The sequence below is a fragment of the Aptenodytes patagonicus genome, chromosome 5 (genome assembly GCF_965638725.1).
Source record: "Aptenodytes patagonicus chromosome 5, bAptPat1.pri.cur, whole genome shotgun sequence".
Lineage (NCBI taxonomy): Eukaryota > Metazoa > Chordata > Aves > Sphenisciformes > Spheniscidae > Aptenodytes > Aptenodytes patagonicus.
This window is the reverse complement of record NC_134953.1, coordinates 53,999,803-54,023,247: the sequence shown is the minus strand read 5'-3', so window position 1 is coordinate 54,023,247 and position 23,445 is coordinate 53,999,803. Positions and strand designations below refer to the sequence as shown.

Below are 23,445 nucleotides of genomic sequence, written 5' to 3'. Positions count from 1 at the left end.
TAACTGGACTGCTTACAGATAGCTTAGGCAAAATTCTGGTTCTGCAAAGAAAACAGTTCTAAGCAACACAAATCACAACTGAATCTAAATGAATACTGTAGTGACTAGTGATCAACTAGGGACAAAACCATACAAGTATGCTAAAATAATATTAATAAAAATTATTAGAGATGCTTTTGGATAGAGTTAATGAAAGCAACAATTACTGAGATGCCTTAAAACTTAAGCATTACCTCCGAAGCTAAGCTTTCAAAACATTCCTGAACAGTCTTCAATGAAGTGTGCTAGAGCTCCTCCCACCTTTATCCTTGCACAAAATATCAGTAAAATTAAGATCTTCATCTTGAATTTAAATCAGTCATGTAATGTCAAACTGTTGCTATTGAAATAGCAGTTCTGAGCTGAAGAGGAATGCTGGTGACAAAGTCAGACTAAACATGTAGGCACTTCCACTTTCCTGGGGATGAACTGTTTTCATCAAAAAACAACTCTTAATCCTGAGAACTTGAGAGGTTTTGTTTTTTGTTTTTCTAAAAAATAAAGGCCTGCCTATAATATACCTACCTATGTTTATTTAAATGACTCATTCCCTTGAAATATGCGAAAAGACAAAAGTAGGTATCACTAAAACATTATTTTGCTTAGAATTCTTTCCCTTTGGGTTAATTATCTGAGCCAGCCTCATGCATATTACTTGGCAATCGGCAAGATTTTTGACAAACGCAGTCTGAGAACAAAAGGATCGTTTCTTCTTTCTCAAAAGTCAGGTGCAAAGGTTTATACACTACTGGTTTTCTGTATACTATAATCAGAACATGCCACATTGATTCAATAGAACTGGAATTTGCATAATTGTGAATTTACAATTTGCTAATGTTTCAGTCTCCAACTTTCAACTTCACGCATTCATGAATCTCTAGTTCCAATACTACCTGTAACCGCAAATATTAGTCACTCACATGAAGTGGTTTTTCACCAGAAACATCACAGAATATGGGGCTCAAACAATTCATTTGCATAAAAGCTCTGCTGACATTCAAACTCTAAACATACGTAGATACGTAAAATAACACTGTTATTTTTGTATTCAGATCCTGCTTTGGAAATGGTATTCAAAGCAACAGTCATATGTAGATTAAAGAAAATGTTGCTCGGTACAGAGCAACCGGAAGATCCCACTTACACCTGCATTCAGTGAGCAATAAATTTGCAGAGGAAAAGGCTTAAAAGACCTCAAAAAGGTTCCTTTGCAACTTCTAGAATGACTCATGAAATGCTTTGTGCGAGAAGAATATTTTCAAAAGCTCTGCAGGTGCCTAAAAGAATACAGATGGATCCTTAACTTCTGCGTGAAAATTTTTGCAAAAAACCCAAACTGAACCAAGACCCAAGCAATTGATTAACTTTATGTGATGCTGTTCAACATCTCAATGCAACAGAAACTGATGAAGCTCTTTCCAGACTCCCCTTGGTTATACTGAAACCCCTGAAGAACAGGGGATGCTGTAATATTAGAATTCTAACACATAGGAAGCTATTAAAGACCTTAGATTTTTTTGTGATTTCTTGTTCAACAAATTATCCAGCACCACTTTTTCCCAGTTGTACTTCATCCTGATGTGATCTTCTCCTTTCTATTCACTGAAAAGAAGTTTTAATATTATTCTTCCGTACCTCACCGGCTTTAGCAATCCCAGCACTATGTTTATATATTACATTATGTTACAAGAAAACATAATTATTATGGGTGGTCATGGCCAGAGAGACAAAAGCAATTTTCCAAGTAATCACCTTGGAAGACTTAAAGTATCAGGAGAAAATCCTGAAATCCTGAATCCTGTATTCCTTGAGGAGCCAATGCACAAAGTTGAACAGTGGAGTGATAAACTCTTCGTTGTTTGTGTTGCCTAGAAAAGTAACTGCTGAGTTCAAAACCAGCATGAGCTTTTTCAGGATCAAAAGCTTTAGCTGCAGCTATAATAAATGGTAATAAACAAGCCAAGAGATAAGAGGGCTTGAGTGATGACAAGCCTCCAGCATAACATCTATTAATGCTCTCATATCAACAAACTGTCCATTGAGACAGAGTAGATTCACTGTCTTGGGTGCTGGCGATAAAAATATTGACAAAATATTGAGACACAGGAGATATCTGTACAACAGCAGACAAGCAAGTTAGGAACAGAACAGTAATTTACAGCATGAAATTTCTGAGTTTAGTCCAGCATGAAAGTCTTATGATTTCTGGACTTGTATATGCTGCAGTTATCCACACACTTCCCTCAAACTGGGAAGACTGGACATTTTAATCTGCTTACAAGATAACTAGAATACTATCTCTAAACATTTGTCTGGCTCCAGCTGCATAAGTGGACAGGTTTGTTTTCTATTGTCATAATTAAAAAAAAAACCTGTATCCAAGGATGAAAATTAACCAAAGGAACACCATATTCACAAAAAGCCCCAGATTTTGCCTTGCTCTTACTCTACAGATCTTACTGCTTTAACTCATTTAAAAACAGACTAAAGGGAAGAAAATACGTTGTGTACCATGATGATGGGAAGTGAATTAAATCAGGCAGGATGCAAGCAGAGTTTTTTGGTGGATGGTGGTGGGAGGCCAATGGGTGAACAGACTTTTTTGTTTGCTTTTTAACACTGTGGCTAAACACCCTTGATCATTATGGCAGCAAAAGGTATCACCTCTCCATGGCAAGAACACAAATTCAGTCATTTCCCCCTTTCTTAAATACCTAATGTAAGCCTTACATTTCCAGTTTTTAGAATCAGAAAAGCCTCAGTGAAATGTTTGCCAAACACTATACAAAAACACAGCATTATTCAAGGTTAAAATGCATGGGAACAGCAACAAAAACTTCAGATAAAGGTTTTTGCAATAAAAGCACCTCTAGCTGGGGGGATAGGAAGGCACGTACTCGCGCTACTGCTAGCCAAGATTCTGTTCCCCATCTCCTTTCCTCATACGCGACAACGTAATAGTCTTTGTCAACAGGTTGATAATGTGTTCAGAGGAACTGATCCACACTCAGTTTTTAATCACAAGAAGCTGGGAAATCTCACATATAACAATCTGCCCCCAAACACAAAGTTATTTGTCACCTTGTGAATAAACTTTTATTTCACTAAAAATACTAAATCCGAGAGAAACCAACTATTTTGAACAGACACAGAATACCTTACATTTTCAATGTACAGGCTTGCTATATGGTGCCATATGAAAAAGCACTATTTTGAAAACTATTATGACTGGAGCTGACATTTGATTGCAATGTTTCTTTCTGCCTGGTGATTTCTCACACTTGTATCAAATAAAACAAAAGATTTCAGTAGGTTTAACTTCAAAGAAAACACATCTATTACTGGATCAAAATGTTTACATTCAGATTTCAACAAAATAAACAGATTCTTGGAAACATTTTCCCACGTTTTCACTCGGGGCATAGGGGCAATTTTGGATTCAAAGAATATACATACAAACTTCAAGAACCAAACCTATGAAGTTCATAAGCAGTGTATTAATAGTACCTCAATCTTAATGTTGAACTTCAGGAATTACATAGCCTCTAGCTTCCCATGCTTTATATATTTAACACAGTAAAACATCATGGAAAAAAACGTGTGCTCTTCAGTATCCTCAAATGGCTGCTCCCACCACTAGTAAAAATCATTAACATATTTTTCTCAGTACGATATTCTGAAGTCTGAACATTTCCAAAGTTTACAATAATAGCATCCCACTTATACCAGTCACAGGAGCTCTGACAAACTGTCTTCTAGACTACCTAGATGTTTTCTTTGGACTGCATTATGTAAAAGTTTCACACACACCGTCATCATTAAACACAGAATAAAAATGGTTTTGGTACTGTTATATGACATTTATGGTCCTGTTCTCCAATTGTCTCTCCCCCCAGCTTTCCCAGTGAGATCCATTGCACTACGTACTTTTCATTGTAGAACCCTCATCCCAGAATTCTGTTTTAATTAAAATACTATTTTATTTACAATTATGAAGGAGCACTCAAATTAGAGCAAAACATTTTTTTATCCCCCTCCCCCCCCCAAATTTGTACTCGGTGCAACTGGGTAACTCCAAAAGGCCTGAAGTTTCCCTCCCTAGGTACAGATGTAAACAGACTAAAAAGTTAAAATATTTTGCAGGGATCACTACTACACAGCACTAAATCACACTACTATACATGTCAGCAGAAAGAGCCAGGAACCCGCCTGAACCCAAAATTCTTCATTTCCTAGATTAAGCCTTTATACTTAGCCAACAGATTCTACGATTAAAAAAACCTAGTAATCCCCCAAACACTACAACAAATTAAAACCTTCTGTTTTGTACCCAAAGAGCGAATAGACAATGTACTGTTCAACTTTCAGTTGTCTTCATTTAAGTGTGTTCTAAAAGTCTGGCTTTTTGACAAAAGTTATACAGCCTTTTGATAGGGCTGTTTTACTTCAAAAAGAAATTACCTATGTGAATCAAGCAACAGAATCACAATCTTAATCATCATATAACAAAGTCACCTGGGACACAAAACTATTTTAGTCACCCATCATAGATTCGTATGTCGAAAACAAACAATAGAAGACTAGATACCATATTTTCATCACAGCAACAATGCTTTCTACTTGTGTGCTCCTTGACAAATATTTAGGCTGAAAGAATTGCCTTCAAAATGTTTTGCGCCAGCATGCACGCAACAAAATTTGTGTATTATTGCTACAACATCACATACCAAATAGATTGTGCAAACTGCTATTGGTATTTGCATCCCGAATAAACCTATCATTCATACCACCCTACTATAGAATATAAAAGCCAATGATGTTATATGCCTATATCAAAAACTAACTGTTACGGCAATAAATCATGCATTAAGTTAAAATACAGGAAGGATTCTGGCTTCATCATACAAGAGGAATTTTTCCATTTGGCCTTCTGCCTCTACTTTCAGCTTCCTTTGGCATTATATCTAAATTCCCCATTATTCTTCTCTCTTTAGTAGAGAAGATTAAATTAAGCCCTTCTCAAAGCACTAAGAAGACGACAGCATTCAACTCTTATTTTTTCATTCTATACACAATCCATACACTAGATAGACTATCTCCAAGCTTCTATCTATGCATTATGAGATCTGGTTTATAATACGACTGTTCTTTGAAATGGCTAGGGCACAGCTGTATTTTTGGTAGTGCAGAAATGCTGTCCTCTTAAATGAAGGTCAACTGACAAGGTCTCATTCATACAGTCTGGGGTCATTCTCTTCAAAGATGAAGACAGGGTAAGGGCTGTACAAAAACTCTACAAATTTTAGGATCTTCCTATTATGTTATGACTTTTATACAGTCTTCATCCATCACTGCAGAAAAAAAAAACACCTGACTAAATGAGCAGACTCAAAAGCATATTTTAAAACAGGTTTTAAAAGTTTTCAAATGGCTGCCCCTCTCACTCACTCTATACACACCCGCCCCTGCGTGTACGTATACACACATACATACACATACAAATTCATCTTTAAGAATTTCCCACTGTGAATAAATGTCTAAGATGACAGACTATGCCAGTCAGCACAGACACAGGTGAGGTTCACTGCAACTATTACTTCTGCTACTCACATGTTAGCAAATATCAGTCATCCATAACATGATCCTGTGGATTTCACAGTTTATCTGAAGGAAATCTGCCTTAAGCAGCAAGACCTCTTCAGCTCCCCTTCAGCCCTCACATCTGTCCCGTTACTTCAAATAGTTGTTTCGCCTTTGAAAAGTCTACTGTCAGTGATAAAAAATAAACAAGATTTTTTTTTCTACAGCAATCTGTTGCAAAGCAAGATCCCCTCACTGGAAAACTGAGCACTTAGGTGGCAGGAAATAAAAATGAATAAGCCACTAAGAGCAGACAATGTTTTGGAAGAGAGTTAGGCTTTCAGTGCCAAGATCTCAATCAGAAAAAAAAACCCAAAGTGTAACAAGAATCCTCTGTTATGACACCCTGGAACTTTCTGTACGTGCTTAGGAGGGCTTCACCAGTCACAAACAGATTCAATTTCATAGAGACTCATCCAATAACTTCCTTGTCTTAATCTGGTGGTGCTCTACTTTTATGAGAAAAACACCAAAACAAAATAGCAGTGTCACCTTTTGAGGAAGGGCAGCATAGTAATTTTACGTGTAGCTCAAAAGGCTGGTAATAAGTACAAAACCTCACACATTTCTATTTATTCCTGTTCTTCTAAAAAGACATTTTGAAAAAGTACGAAAAACCAACTATTCCAGAGCTTATGCCAGACTACATATTTCTTCCTTATTTCTCAGCTTCTACACTGTCATACTCTTGCATAAATGAATATATGCCTATTTTGAAGGAAGAGCAAAAACCCTCATCTTCTCAAACAGACATCTTTGTCACTGACTAGTGCCTAGTTTGAAGAAAAACATCTGAAAATTAGATAAAAATAATGACAAGGCACTACCAGTATGAAAGCCGTTCTATAAAACCCCAAACTTATTATTGCCATCAGATCTCACTCAACTGGGATCAGATATTCTAGGTAGCACATTTTCCATTCGAGATGGACAGAGGTGCCTTAGATTTAGCGATTTCATTAGCTCAGGGCAGCTTCATAGAAACACAGCTAGTTTACTTCCCAGGCCAGCAAGGCTTCAGAAACAGCACCGCCACACAGCATGGAGCTACTATTTATAAATCTTGCAAGCATCTCATGTATGCTGCAGCACTGTTTCAAGAACAAGGAAGCAATTCTACACAGAGTCATCAGAGCTTATTAGCTCCAGCCACAGGGGACCTGAACCGACTCCACCAGACCATTCAGAGTAGGCTGATGCATCTATTCCCTAATGGTCGACATTCCACAAGGCTTATTAGATTGTGTGCATTATCATGTGAATACACAGATCCAATTTTAATCTGGCATTGGTCCCAACCAACCTGCTAGTGAGAGAAGTACAGAGATTCAAGAGACCTGCTCTAACTTTCCCCGCTGCATCCAGCATTTCCCACATTACTGACATATCTCCTTGCCTATTCCCTTCCCCAGCGCACCTCAGATAAGTGAAAGTTAATTACACATAACAAAAAACCCTCTTCTTGTCATTAGGCAAACCCAGCATAAAAGTAGAGATACTGGTGCATAGTTCCAGACAGTGCTGTGTAAGAGTCAACTGTAAAAAAAAAAAAAAAAAAAAAAAAAAAAGAGGGAGAAAGGAAAACAGAAAAAGAAAGAAAAAAAAGAAAATAGCAAAAAATGAAAGATTTTTTCCACAGCAAAAATCTTCTCCATATGAGGTGACCTAGATTCTAAAAAAAAAAAAAAAAAAAAAATTCCCTTTTTGTATTGTATCCAGGCCTCATTAAATTAAGAAGGAATTTTTATTCTATTTTATTACTTTGCTTGCTTACCTAGAAATGCAATAGAAGTAGAAAATGACTGTTGACTTTTTTCCACTATTACGCTTCTTACTGACATTAATAGAATTACAGGGCTTTTTATATTTGGCAAAATAAGTAACTCCAAGGAAAACAGTAAAATGGTGGTCCAAAGGTGGGGGAGGGGGGAGAAAAAGAAAAAAGAAAGGTCAGGTTTGGTCTCCGAAAAGTTTTTTCTTTTCTTCTGCAATGTAAATCATAATACTTGCACATAAATAAAGCACAAACGTGCATTAACCAAAAATTACAGAAAAAGCATTTGTAGAAGTCTGAATGCTTAGTTATGCAAATCCTTGAGGAGAAGACTTAAAAGAATCTGCAATGTGCAACTCATCATCCAAGATCATGAGATTTGTGGCAGTTTTAAGAGGATGACAGTTTTTTGTGTGTTTTTAAGAGGTCGGGTTGTTTGGTTTTTTTAGGTGACAGATGCTCCTTATAAATTTACTCTACTTTAGTAAAACGGATCAGTGCTAGAAAGCGTTGCAGATACTGATTAAGAGTTACAAGAATATATATCTCTATATTACAGAAAAATATAATATTTAATTTTAGGCCAAATTTTATAAATTCAGCATTATTACATTAAATATATCCAGTATTTTTTTCTGTTAAACACATGCATTAATGATTCTTAATATTATGTCTTGAGATGGACAAGATGCAAGAGAGCTGTCTCTGATTTCTTCTTCTGTTAGAAGCCACTAAATTACAGAAACTAAAAAACCTGGAATTTAAGTTTGAAATGTAGTTTGGGATAGCAGAAAAGAATAAAAATTTTCTAGTTCTGAACCAATATTCTCTGTCAATTAACATAATACAAACCGAGCTCTAAGGATTTCCTCTAAATCACGTATTTGAGGACTAGGAGTCCTGGTGACTCTGACTCTGCATTAGTAATTTATGTGAAAAAAATCCTCAGGCTCACGAAATTAATCTAGACTCTTACACTGATTACAGAAGGAATTATGAACACAGTTATTCAGACAAAAAGCATGATTTACACAGCATAGTTTCCTCTTCCTTGGAAGTCACTAAAGGGATGATATCATTTAAGTTTAATGTGAATTTCAAAAGTGGAAAGTCTGCAGGACAAACTAGCAACTAGGGGTATGCAAAGTCATTTTGCATGGTAACTTGATTTCTTTGTTCATCAGAAGCATATACAAATGAACATTTACTTCCAAAGGATTTTTGCCACCAAACAGAATTAACTTCAAAATAACCAGAAATCAGTTAAGCACACTACATGATAAAACTCAGCACATATTAAAATCAGCTTTTCATTAATACACACTGACTGGAAACTACTTCAAGTTGAGGGAATCATTAACATGGAACAACATTAGGAAAAAACATACATGAAACTGGCTGGCCAAGCTGAATTAGTTCTGTCAAACTAGGTGGTATGCAAGGTGTTTGGAATAATTTTAGTTCTCCCAACATGCCAAAGAAAGGGCGGCAGGGAATTGCTCTTAAAAGGGGACTTACTCTCCATTTTATGATCCAGGTTTTCTGTTGGATATGAACAAATACTGTTTAAATTTATTACAGGGATAGAACCTCTTGGATCACTGGAGAAAGGATTTTTTCCACGGATTTTGTTGTTTTTCCTAGTTTAAGCATCTGCGCTTGAAGAAAAGGCTTCAGGCATTTAAGACACTTGCTAAAGTTTTGTTATTTCTGCTGTAAACCCTGCATGTCCCACAGAATTAGCTGTAAATGAGGATACCTACAGGATGGAGCTGTAGGAATTAACGTGCTACAGCTACTGAAGAAATGTGACAATGGAAAGAGTCAATACAAGTCTCAACCCCAAGACACATGAAATTCTGACAGCTCTGAAATTCCAGCTCTTCAATTTCACATTATTTACCATTAACTAAACATCTGTGTCACCAGTTTCAACTTCAAAACCAGGAATTTTTGAGGCTGACAAAATGCCTCCATATTCACGTACAAACCATATAAAAAGGGAAAAAAATTTAGTGAGCAGATGCACAGTTGGAGCTGCTAATCTCTTAATCAGTCTCACAAAAAAAAAAAAAATTTTCTATGTAGCTTATCCAGCAGTCCAAAGAAAAGTGCTGGGCAGGAGGTCTGCATCCTGGTGATGAACCTGATGGGCCATGACTCTTCAAATCATTGGGAGAGAAGTGCCGGATGCCTCACGAGCCTGAAGATAGCCTAAGGGAAAAGGGTCTTTCTGTGCCTGTTGCAGGAAGGAGTCAGGCAGAGAGAAAGGGCTGGACAGGTGGCAACAGCTGGAACAATGCATTTTTCTCCTTAGGCAAAAGAGCTGGTGGCCTATTAACTGCCATAGGATGCCATCTTCCCGCTTTAAGAGATTTGATACGTAGCATCAGTTCTTCCCCAAAGTCTCACTTTCTGTAAGAATTTAAGTTTTCATTTCAAATTCTCATGCTGGGGGTGTGAGGGTGGGTATTAGGGGTAAGTCATAAGGTAAGGGGAAAAACAGAAGTCTATTTTCCACAGTTCTTTAAACTGCCTGCGAACGTTTCGTACTACTGCTGGTTGGCCTTCTCTCCCCTGCTGTGCTGATTCAAAGCTTCATAAAGTCCCTGCTCTTCTCAGAATGCAAAAGGAACACTTGTGACAGGTAGAAAATATTACTGCTGGCACTGGATTGTCAGTTCATCAGGGGAGAACCGCGCAACCAAAAATACTGCACAATACAAATGAAATTATGTTGTCCATCCCCTGGGAAAAAAACCCTGCATTTAGCACTTGAGATCAGCAATAATTGGATGCGAAGCCTGGGGGAAGACATGAAAAATTGGAATACAGAAAAGAAAGAAGATGTGATAAAGCAAACAACACATTACTGAGGAAAGAAACGTGTCTGGACAGTAGTCCAATATGCAAAATTTGCATAACACACACAACCAGAACAGAAATAAAGTAGACCGAAACCGTTTTGTATTTTGGCTTTTCAAGTGAATCTTGAAGCACTCCAAACTTGTGTTCCTCACAGGAAGCTGTGATAGGAGAATGGACTGAATTCCAGTTGGATACCTAGAACATCAGTTTACTTAATAAAAAAATACAAGCTTTAGAATTATGAAACATCCCCTTGAAATGTTTCCTAAGGCAGACGGAGTAAGAAGCACCCTCCTGACTTGAAAAGATCACTCGGTCTTTTCTCTCCCTCACAACTTTGCAAAGTTAGAGGATGTGCTTGTATTCCATATTGAATGATATAACAATTATCAACTATTCCTTAGCAAACAAAAATATGCATGTTTCAGAATAACTGGAAGCCTTTTCTAGTTCTATCACCATTTCAGATTGATCTGTATTGCTGCATTTCTGTTTTAAATTTAAAGACATTCAAAGATTAATTAAATCACTAAGTTTATGGCTTGGGTGTGATGAATGGCAAAATCTTGACCATTTATTAAAAAAATGCAGCAAGCCTAAGCTGGGTTTCACAACTAACTAAGCAATGGTGAAAATCTGCTAAGGAAAATAAGGCAGGCAATACTGACACTTGTGGTCATTTCTAGATTGCTATTTTTTATTCAGTTACAAACATGCTTGTGATAGTTAAGAAACATGTTGGGATCACAAAGTAGCCAAGCAAATTACAAGTATTCTACAACGCTGTCCTCTCCGCTCTAAATGACTTATTGGAGAAGTATTCTTTTTGAAGCAAAGAGAAGAATGGCCACTGGCCATATACATAATAATTCGTAACACAGAAAATTAAAACTAAGCATTTATGACATTCTGTATTAACACATTTCCAGAAGGAAAAAATAAAATTCAAAAGCAAAAATAACCAACCTTGAAAATTTTGCCATTAATCATTTTGAACTGTCATTTGAAAGGTTTTCAACACATTACAGCTGAAATAATACTATATTTTATTATGATAAAATGGAATAAACTTTGCAAAGTATTCCTGGGGTATCCAGAAAGCACAGTCCATATGGGAACATTCAGTTGACGTCAGCTATGATGTACATCTTAGTTTAACTTTCATGGGACTCATGGCCACCAGGCAGAAAGTTACCATGCAGCACACACCTGACTATCGCAACCACTCAAAATTGATTTGAGAGACTTAAGACAGAACTTTATTTAATGGCTCAACCTTAGGGTCTGATTTCTTCTAAAACCAGTTAGACAAGATTCTGCTGATACCCTTTAAAAATGACATGTAGGAAGTTTTTTTAAGTTTTTTGAAGAAAATATTCCAAACCTACACACCTTTGTCTTGCACAAGTACATTTTGCATAATTCACAGTTGTCACGTGCACTGTTATCCTAAGTAGACATCTTTTCTGACTCCTTGCATCTGCTTCTAGCTTTGCAGAACTCACTGCAGTCAAGCTTTCACTGGTCACGGTAACTCTAAAGTGTTCCTTACACACACGCTGCACATCACATCAGAGTAACTCCTTCTTAGTCTTAACAGATGCCAGCATTTCAAACACTAACATTGCAGCTTCTAATTTAAGATGTAACCATAGTAACATTACAGAACATACTACTCCTTGGATCAAGAACAAGCAGTCCACTGACCCTTCATGGTGAGATTTAGCTGAAATAAAGCACATTCCAACCTCCAGCCCAGCAAGATTACTCAAACATTCAGGTCATATTTCCAATACAAAGCAAGCTCCGCCCTCCTGAAATACCCAGAAACATACAGTATCATATAAAAGTAGTAAAGAAGAAAGTGCTATAAAAGAAAAGGAATTTCTTCCTGAAACTTTGACTCTAAATTTACATTAGTCACACCCAGATAGAAAGTAGTAGAAAAATCAAAGCTTTTCCTTACTTTTCTGTAAGATGAGACCTGCTCATTCTTTAAAAGCAAAGAATGAGTGAACAATAGAAACTGTTCATTAAGATTTAAGAATTCAGTATTCAGTTTGTTCACATGGCAAGATGACAAATTTTACGCATACCAACAGGCAACAGCTCTGCCTGAACTTTACAAGCTATGCACAATGATATGGTCATATAATTAAAAGCCAAAGCTGATGTCTGTTCCCTTCTAAATTTACTTTAAAACAGATTCTATTTAGAAAAAATGGCCCTTGGGATTTTTTTACCTTTAATATTTACTAATGAGCATTTACAGAAAAATAAAAACAGCTCTGCCTACCCCAATATGTAAACATACTACATAGAACTCACAAACCTTCAAAGATACACTTCAGGTATAGTGAAGCAGTAGTAAATAAATTTAGTGGAAACACTATGGATTTTAATAACCATTCTGTTGAGATTTAGACTTGCTTCCTGAATACAATGTTATGTGTCTTATCCGAAAATTCAAAAATCAGAGGCAGATTTACATGCTGGTATTTGAAAAAACATTACTTGCTTCTATGTAAATCAATATGAGTAAATTAACTACATGAATATCTCACTTGATTTCCTACTCGTAGCTCAGAATGCAGCAAATTGACAATACTCCTAGCCAAACTCTGTCACATATTTGTATACATACAGCAAGAGATTATATATAGTTGTCTATATTTTATAGGGTAAGGATAAGAAAGCTTTGTGTGTTTAAGTGGAAAATTCAGTACTGAGCACACATGCAACCTTTCAAAGCACTGATTCTCAATTATTCATAAACATCCCAGAACATTAAGTAGTGCTGAACACAGGTGTCTCCTCTCTCGCTCCACCACCCTGCTGACCCCCCTCCATTTTTTAAATACAAAATTTTTAGACTGGAGGAGAGACAAGTATTTACTGATATGCACGTTATATTTATAATTAATATTTAGGGAATATGCTCATGCTCCTAAAATGTCCTCAAATAGGATCATAGGATTTGTGGAAATTGTCATTAGGATAGCAAATGCATACATTAAAAACAAGACTAAGTTAATGCAGAAAGTTGGTGTACGTAGGTGATTTAGCTAGGAGGATATAAATCTGACTATGTTTCTAGTAAATTATCAGAATATGCATCTAGAATGGCAAAACACACTGACTGCCTGGGGAAGCCTTATTTGCCAGTAAAACCCCCAATCCTGCTAATCAGAGATACCATATGATAGAGAAATTGTATTTTCTTTATCCTTTGGCTAAAAAAACTAAAACACAACAGTCTAAAGAGCTGGTCATTAACTTTTCAAAATAGAGTGGACACACACAGTGACTAATAAATACCTGGGTAAGTATGCTGGTAGCTTTCTATTTCCTGAGCTATCTATTGGGATATGTTATTTATAACAGAGAGTAAATATAATAAGATGCTTCAGCATAGAAGAGTCAGTCATTAAAAGGAGAGAAATGAGAGGACCACAAGTTTCATTAGGACCAGAAAGACAAATTCTATAATATGTCTGTAACAGACAAAAGACATTTTAGATCCATCAATAATTGAAATCAAGTGCCCCCGATTCTGCAACACCAGACTTTGACCTTTACCAAGGAAGAAAGCCATTAACCGCAGAAAGGCAGCTTAACAGCGTGTGCTTATACATTAGCATCGTCCAGCTTAATTGACTAACCTAAGATTACAAAAAGCAGCTTTTATAGAGTAAGCATGTGTAAAGGAAGTATGAGCAAAGAAATACATTTTTTCTTTGGCATGAAGGCACAAAAGATTTATACTCGAAGAGAGCCAGATGGGTTAAATCAAGCTTCAGTATTTAAATGTTTTTAATTCCTTTGCACTGCAGAACAGCTTTTGGAATACGGGAATAGAACGTCTAGCATTAAAAATCCCCTAGAGAATCATAAGTTACAGTGTCAAGGAAAAGTGAAAACAATTTGGAAAAAACCCTCAATCATTCATTTAATAATCATACAATTTTTATAGTACTCACCTATCATTGTGCTTAAACTGAGTACATATCATTTATCAAATAGCAGCAAGAGCCTGTAAAGCTTTCTGGCTGCCTTTGGATTTAGTTAAAATGAATGCAAACAATCACGTGGGATTCAGCCAAGCAATGACGTTAAATTCTGCTCTGTCAGAAGACAGCATCTGTCAAAACCCACATTTAAACTGCTGCCTGCCTGTGCAGCAGCTGACGAACTACGGAATGGATTTTATAGACCAGAATCCTCGGTTAAAGCAGCTCAAAACCATTTCTATTACTGCCTAGCAACAATGAAGGAAGGAGTAGAGGGAAATCCTATTACTGAAGGCAACTGAACCACTATGCGCTAGCACTCCCTGCTAACATTACCATTAGAAATATGGATACTGAGGAGAAGAAAACACAGCACTGCATTGTCCGACAAGGGAAACACCAGATGTAAAAGCTCCAATACATCGGCCGTGAACGCCAGACAGCCCCGATCAGAACAGAAACGAGAACTACTGTCCTTTTGTTTGAAGGATGAACAAAAAGCCCCAAGACAAGGACAACACTTATGAGCAAGGAAGGTAACACAGCAACGAGCAGACAGATGGACAGATTGGATACTGTGAAAAGCAATCGCAGGAAGCAGACTGTTGGGGGATGTGCGCATGTTCGATAGCATCTTTTTTGCTGAAGTGATGGCGTGCCAAAACTATTTTCTGTGGGTATAATCCTCGCACCATAAATGGCCTGACCAAGGAAGGTATGTCAAATCCTTGTGTGTGATATTCATTTGATTGTCTGTTACCTTTTCAGCCATTACAGATAATGATTGTTCCTAATTTGCAGAGCCCTGAGATAACATGTCTCTGAACAGGGAGAAAGAATTCTAGCAGGTTTTCCTCTCCCACAGCACAATGTCACTACCTTACACTTACTAAATGCATTGCTTTCAGTCTGCACAAGGTTGGTGTGGCTAGAGAGGAGGGATTAAAGGGATAATGTTGCTACTGTAATGATTGCTTTTAGCTGAGAAATTGAAAACTCAAACCCCTCCAATACAGAAAAAACAGTTAGAAATCCTCTCAAACTAGGTCAGAATTAATCCTTATCTGAAGTAATCTTAAAGCACTGGTAAAATGGCCATGATGTGACACACTGAGAGCACTGAACCATCAAAACAGACCACGCAGTCCAATTACATTATCTTAAGAGTACCTTCAGACCTTTCTTACACTTGCTTTTTCCCCCCTAAACACAAGCAAAATGTTCTCAGGCTAATATCAGCCAAACATAAACTGGGAGCGTGCAAAAGATTGGACACGATTTAAACCATCAGCAGTGCAATCAGGCACCACATTTTACAAGTAACATCAGGCTCCCCTGACATCCTAAAAGGAAACCTTCAAACACTATACACACAAAATGGTGAGCATATAACTTATCTCATGCCATCATTACAATTTCTGTTTAATATGAAAACTGTTTAACTTTGATTGTAAAATGACATTCCATCTAATTGCCATTCATTTCTATTTATTGTTGAAATTTAGATACTTCATCACTAATAGCAAACAAACAAGATGAATGTTTGCAATACAAATTTAAGACCTAAATTTATAGCAATTTAATACACCACAGAAAGAAAGTGCTTATCTGCAGAATCTACCGATAAGCTATAATAAATCATTAAATGTCAATATAAATGTGCTTTCTTTGCCCAAGGCAATCCTAACATGCAAGAAAACAACTGCAACTGAAAAGAGTTCACATACCTAAGGATGCAGCATACAACAGTCACTGGTTTCAGATCACTTTTAAGACATTTAGAAGGTAAAGTCACTTTCCAGAACTTTTAAAACAAAAAATTCTACCCTCAGGGAATACTCCTGGAGAAGCATGCCTAGCTAGCGGTGCAACTTTCGTATCTGACATTTAAAAACCTGCACATCAAACCTCATCCTGAGTACTGTTTTGTGCAAAAGATTAATGCAGTTTGTAAGTGAACTCAGGCATGTTATGAGAGGCCTAATATGCTACTGCTGCTGCTGTTCATCAGAATACCGGCTCAGGCTGCCTTTTGAACTCTTCCCTCTAATTAAAAGAGTTTGCCCACACAGCTAATCAAAATATGAAAATCCAGGACGTGTGAATGGGAATTCGAATGCTTCCATCTGCAAAGCTGTAATTATAGAGCAGAACTGAAAGTGCAAGGAACCGAAACACCAGCAGAGCACAGATCACAAATAAAAATTCAAGAGGCATTCACAGTTTATATATTTGGCATTTGATAATGCATCAGTGACTGCACAGTCAAGTGCCAAAAATGAAGTACAGCTATTATAAATCATATCTTCAAAATGCATAACTACATGCAACAAGACACTTTCGGAGGACAAGGTGATTGTATAGAGACCTTTTGCTATACTTAGGCTTTTTTACCTACTGCCAATGGTTGGTGCCTGTTTATAAGCCTTCTGTGAAATGAAATTTTAAATATTTGGGCAAAAGCAGTAACGCTCTAACCCTAATTAAAAAGTGAGAGAAAAATATTTCATGATGCTATTTAATGGTGGTTTTAATATATATTGATAGCTGCTTACATTATTTTTAAACAATGCATCCTAGCATGTAGTATATTTTAAAGGAGCAATTGCTATTGCTGTATTTCAAACACTTAATACCCACTGTATATTTTGAAATGTTTTACACCTGAATTGCAAAGAAAATGAGACACAAAGTTACTGGATTTTTTCAGTCAATAGTTTTATGAAGCTGAGAAATAGATGTGGGTCCTACCCCTATCCATACAATGCCTTTTTAAAGGGCAAACAGAGATTGAAGATTTTCTAGGAAACTCCCATCTTGAAAAAATCAAGGAAATACATGAGAAATTACTTTCTTTAAATTTCTTATGATTCTAGTTCCGTCCCCCATTAATGTGCACAATGTGAACATGCAGCCTGGGGGGGAATGTTTCAGCCATTACAACTGCCTTTTCTGGGACACTTTCTCAGTGCATCATGAAAAGACAGCACCTGAAAACAGTTTTCAGATTATGCAAATATTTACATAACTTAAGATTCTCACTTTCACCTATTGCCATAAGAAAGCAGGTGCACAACAAAACACTACCTCAATTAAAAATTAAACACAGATTAGTAGTGCAGAGCAGATTTGCTGAAGTATTTGCATCTAATGACTGCGGTTTTCAAAGTGGAACAATTCAGTGTGACAAAATTAAACCAAATTCTAGCTGCTACTCCACATTCGTGAAATTCTGGTTTTGACTTTCTTCCTAAACTGCATACGCATGCAATGGAACGATAATTAATCATGTATTCCCACTGTTGCCCTCCAAACTGGTATCAAACAATTAACTTCCCCGAGATCTAGGGTACCCTTTGAAGTGACATTTATGTTTGCTTATGCAGAGATATTCTTCCCAAATAGCTGAGCGTTCATTTAAAACTCACTGCACACTGCAGAGGAACTAAAAGTTATTAGTTTTGCGGGCAGGCTTTTATTTTCTAAGCATGCAAAAGCAGGTGCAAGTGGTCAGATAAGCATAAGTCTTCTACATTTGGGGCTTATTTTCTTTTACATACGGATGTCTGAGTTAAAGCAGCATAAAAAGAGTAGTGTGGAGTTTCAGGTTAATTCTCAAGCTGCATACTTTAGACACACATGTTTAACAGCTGTAGACCAGAAAATAATTTTTAGAAAGATAGCTCAGTTTCCGGTAAGTGGCATCAGTCCAAAGCGGGGCGGGGGGGGGGGGGGGGGAAGGAATCAGAAATACTGTCAGTGAGCTTGAGAACAAAATTCATGAACGCTGTGTAACAGCACAACGACAGGGAAGAGCTTAATAGATCACTAGGCAAATATTTTGCTATTTCAGAAAGAGAATGGAGGAGCAGCGTCCTCCTTTTCGAGGAGGATACGTTTACTTTTAGATACGTTTACTTTGTCACAAACCACAGCTAAAATCCCCGCTTACTTGCTCCTCCTAGCGGAGGTTAGCAAGAGAGACAATTCCGACTCCGTGCAATGCTACTTCCCCCTTGCTTCCAAATACTGTGAATGAGGCATCTTCTGCATACACGTTATTTTGTTTACATATAAACTGACATACAGTAATTAAAATAAAGCTCAGTTATACGTCTCTCCCTACCCTTTTGAAATACAAATTTTCCCTTACACGAACCAAGCGCAGATTGAATGTTGTCACACACATACAATTTAATGATACATTATTCAACTGCCATCTCAAATTACTTCCTTACAATGTAAAAATCCTGTAATTTCCCATATAACGTCACTTAGTTTTTAAATGCAGAAATTAATCCAAATATTGGTTTTAGAAGATAACAAAGAAATTAATAAATTACACATTTCTATTAGAAATAGCATTTTCTATGGACTCTTGTTCAACTGTCATCCTTTTTCCTATACAAAACCCTAGGGCCCAGAAATAAATTAGAGCAAATTGAAAATCAAACGAATTGCTACTGTGCAGTGAAAGGTTCATTTACGAAATGATGTGATCAGCTTTTAATATGCAGCATCACGAAGCTGCCATATTGACTCTGCTCTTGAATATGAAAAAAATTTAAGAGAAAATGAAGCACAGACTACTTTGGCATTTCTTCCTACAGTTACAGCTGCTGGTAACAATACTTGAAATTTCTGTATGATACCAGAAGTATAGCAGTTACATATAAATTTATAGAGGAAAAAAATAAGAAATCATGTTCATCAGATAGTTTGCCAGAAACTTAGTGCTGTGCAATTTTATTCTGAGTTAATATGAACATTTACCTAAGATCTCTGCCTACCAAAAATCAACAGCTTAATTTTACATCAATGAGCCTGGCACAACAGCCAAGTGTTCCATTCAATATTTTCCTTCATTGTGGAGTAGAAGGTTAAAGGTACCTTGCAAGGTGACCGAAAATGTTATCCTGCGTTACCATCTGAGGGCTGTGCAGTGAGGTTACCGGACCCTGAAAATTAATTTTGACAGGTGCATCTTCTCATTGACTTTCTGAACACAGTCGGGGCTGGTGGAAACATGCCAAGCACTGTACTGTGACTAACACAACTCTGCCATAATCAACCTTGTGCCGTCTGTCCCACCACCAATACATGACCATTTTACAAAAAAGGTTTTTAAACTGTGAGCCGTACTAGCCTCTGCATGTCAAATCAATTTTAATTAATGCCAATAAACCTTCCATCTGGTATCAAGGCCTTTTCATTCAGTCCTTCTCAAACACTGCAGAAGGATTTCACAGTCAGTATACATGAAGCTGTTTACATCTACTTCACACTTTTTCTGCTAACATGACCAATTTTTTTTTTTTTCTTACCATCTTTGGTACCCAGGATGTTTGTCAAAACTTTTACCATGAAAAAAGCATTTTTAAAAGCTAACAAATAAAGTCAACTTTAATCATAAAACAAGGTTGGCTTTTAGCATAAAAATCAAACCTTGTTTATATTAACATGGGCTGTTTTTTAAAAAAAATTGAACTCAATTTTATGTTTATATCTACTTTCTCATTGTAACCTTTTATATTATGAGCATGTAAAATTAAAGACTTATGATTTTCTTTGTTTAAATCTTTGCAGAGTGAGCCATTTGCAGACAATTACTCGACATGAACAAAAGAAAATGAATACCAAAGAATAGCAGTGGATTCAAAAACAATCGGAAAAGCATTTTGCTTGGCCATTGTCTCCTATCCCACCATTGGATTCTTACGACATGCTTCAGTGGAGAAGACGACACTGCTGCTTTGCAAAGATGACCTGGAATACCAAAAGGTCTCTGTTTCGCACCCATCTTATTGGCCTGATGTCTCTCGTATTTCTTTTTGCTATGTTTCTGTTCTTTAATCATCACGACTGGCTGCCAGGCAGGGCTGGATTCAAAGAAAATCCCATGGCTTACACTATACGAGGATTTAGATCTACAAAAAGCGAGACAAACCACAGCTCTCTAAGGAACGTGTGGAAAGATGCCGTACCTCAGACGCTCAGGCCTCAAACAGTCACCAACTCCAACAACACGGATCTGTCACTGCAAGGAGTAACTGGTTTGGAGAATACGCTCAGTGCCAATGGAAGTATTTACAACGAAAAAGGTACTCGGCATCCAACTTCGTATCATTTCAAATACATCATCAACGAGCCTGAGAAATGCCAAGAGAAGACGCCTTTTCTAATATTGCTCATCGCTGCAGAGCCAGGCCAGGTGGAAGCTAGACAAGCTATTCGACAAACTTGGGGTAACGAAAGCCTGACACCTGGCATCCAAATTGTTCGTATTTTTTTGCTGGGGTTAAGCATCAAGATAAATGGATACCTCCAGCGTACCATACTAGAGGAAAGCAGACAGTACCACGACATCATTCAACAAGAATACTTAGACACCTACTATAATTTAACCATTAAAACTCTGATGGGAATGAACTGGGTTGCATCTTACTGTCCACATGTTCCATACGTTATGAAAACTGACAGTGATATGTTTGTCAATACTGAATATTTAATACACAAGCTTCTGAAGCCAGAACTTCCTCCAAGGCACAAGTATTTCACAGGTTATTTAATGAGAGGTTATGCACCTAATAGGAACAAGGATAGTAAGTGGTATATGCCACCTGATTTGTATCCAAGTGAACGTTATCCTGTATTCTGCTCTGGAACTGGTTATGTTTTTTCTGGAGATTTAGCAGAAAAAATCTTTAAAGTCTCCTTAAGCATCAGACGTTTACATTTAGAGGATGTGTACGTGGGGATCTGTCTTGCCAAGCTGCGAATTGACCCTATGCCTCCACCCAATGAGTTTGTCTTCAATCACTGGCGAGTTTCTTACTCCAGCTGTAAATATAGCCACCTAATTACCTCCCATCAGTTCCAACCTAGTGAACTGATCAAATACTGGAACCACTTACAACAAAATAAGCACAATGCCTGCACCAATGCAGCAAAAGAAAAAGCAGGCAGGTATCGCCATCGTAAGCTGCACTAGAAGGACAACGCTCCCTCTGTCAAATGTACTCCATGTGCAATTTGTAAATACCGCTGAACGCATGTACAGTGAAAATGGATGAGCTTAATGGGACAGCCTTTAGTTGATCCCCATCACATAGTGGAGTCTGAAAATTATTTTTTTAAGTTTAAAAAAGTCTAGTTCTTGATAACACTAATATTATGAAACTATAACCAAAAGGTTTTCCCAGCAAATTTGAGGAAAAAAGAAGACAGTATGTAAGGATTTTTGTGTTAATGTGCAATAATAAGCATGCACACTTTGGTGGTACAATCGCTGATTTATGTGCCAATAAAATATAATTGAGCATATTTTCCACACTAAGATTTTATTTTAAAAAATGCGTTCATAGCTCTAGTTCTCGTCAATGTAATGATTTGTTATCTAGAATATCTATAAAATGAAAAAAGAAAAACTAAGGAAATGCACAACAGGCAGATCAGTTTTACCTTCAAATACCACATTAAAATTATTATACGCTTCTTTAATGTACAATACATTTAGCAACATCACATTTACAATTTAGTAAGACGCTACCAATGAACTCTAACACACTAAGAAAGTACTCCCTTAAAGTAGGTCCAGTTTTGGGAAAGTTGATTATTTTGGTTAGGAAGGAGGGATAAATGAAATCAAAGCTCAGAAAACTGCCGCTTTGTACATCACCTTCGGAAATGCAAGCGGTGTTCTAGATTCAATTGTAGATTCAACTAGATTCTCCTCAAAGACTTGACTAAAAGTTACTTAATTCTCTAGAAGTCATAGGGTGAGCTCCTAAAATCTGGTGCCAAGTAACATTCATCTTGGCATCTTCATGCAAATTCATTGAATCTGCTATTAATTTCCTTACATAACTTCAAGGCAGCTAAGAGGCTGATCAGAAATGCAAAATGGAACTTCAGATCTTTCACTGTAGTTTCAAAAATGTCTCATTTGGTGGAAAGAGAGAGAAAAGCAACCAAGTCTTTGATGATTTTGCTCTTTCCAGCCTACCAAAAACAAAGGGTCAGTCTAGTGAAAAATAGGTCTGCTAGAGAAAATTAAGCCACACACCTTACCTTACAGGTGGGGAAGACTAGGTCACAATAAGATTGAGAGTTCCAAATAGCAATATGGGCAAGAACAAAATCTAAGCAATTTTAAAAATTAAAGCCACGACACGTACCACTGCGAATAAATTGTAAGAAGTAGGTTAAATCTATTTACAGGTTTCCAGTTTTCTAACAAACAGAACTTTTAAAGCTTATTTTCCAACAGAGTTACAGCAGAGTTGTATCAGATTCAGGTTATTACTGTTTGTCACAATGCCAGGGTAAACAATACCCACCTCTGATATAGCAGCAAATGATGGAACTGTGATTAGTTTTCTGTTTGACTGGGACTTTTTAATTGGATAAAATACAAATATTTGATGTACTTGTATTATTTAATAAAATTGATTATATTTATGGTCTTCAGACTTCACTTTTTATGGGAAAGCTGCTCAGGAAGAAATAAATTTCTAGCTTTAGCATTACTTGACTTTTCTAGTGTTCCCTAGTTCTTAACACCTAGTTTTCATACCATGCACAGAGATCACAGCAGGTTTTTTTCTTTGTAACGAAAAGACAAATCATATTACTGAGCACTCTCAGGAGCCCTAAGGCTGTCTGTATGCAGGAACTTACACACACGAACAGACTGTATTGCAGTGGACTAGCCCTCTGAAGAAATGCTAGGAGCTCCTATTGAAGATGGGTATGGGAATTTGCTCATCACCATTTTTTTGGTGATCCTCCACTAAATTTTGTCATCTGCTGTATTTGAGGTATCATAATTATACATTTGTGCATTTCCAAGATACCTCAAACTGTAGAAATGTCCGTTTCTGGGGAAAGTAAGTGTGTGTAAAAATAGTAACTCTCTGCAGAAGAGATTTCTCCAACTAGATTGAAAGTGCATCCACTTAGTTTATGTGATGACTATTGGCATTCATGTGACACAGAGATACAAGCTGCTTTAGAAAACATCTTTGGGAGTGTTCTTTCAACACCCATTTGTAGTTTTCTTCACACTCAATCTGCCTGCTTCCTTCCACCTAACGCAGGCCAGTTAATATCCCA

At 37.0% G+C, this 23,445-nt stretch overlaps 2 protein-coding genes across 2 annotated transcripts in view; one reads left to right on the top strand and one right to left on the bottom strand.

Moving 5' to 3' along the window:
- Positions 1-23,445, bottom strand: part of CDC73 (cell division cycle 73) — a 112,736-nt gene that overhangs the window by 27,220 nt on the left and 62,071 nt on the right. The gene's annotated exons all lie outside the window — the stretch shown is intronic.
- On the top strand, positions 14,494-22,800 carry B3GALT2 (beta-1,3-galactosyltransferase 2). The gene is made up of 2 exons (XM_076339871.1): positions 14,494-15,046; positions 19,918-22,800. The coding sequence occupies exon 2, from the start codon at positions 20,054-20,056 to the stop codon at positions 21,320-21,322; it is 1,269 nt and encodes a 422-aa protein (XP_076195986.1). The 5' UTR covers positions 14,494-15,046; positions 19,918-20,053; the 3' UTR covers positions 21,323-22,800.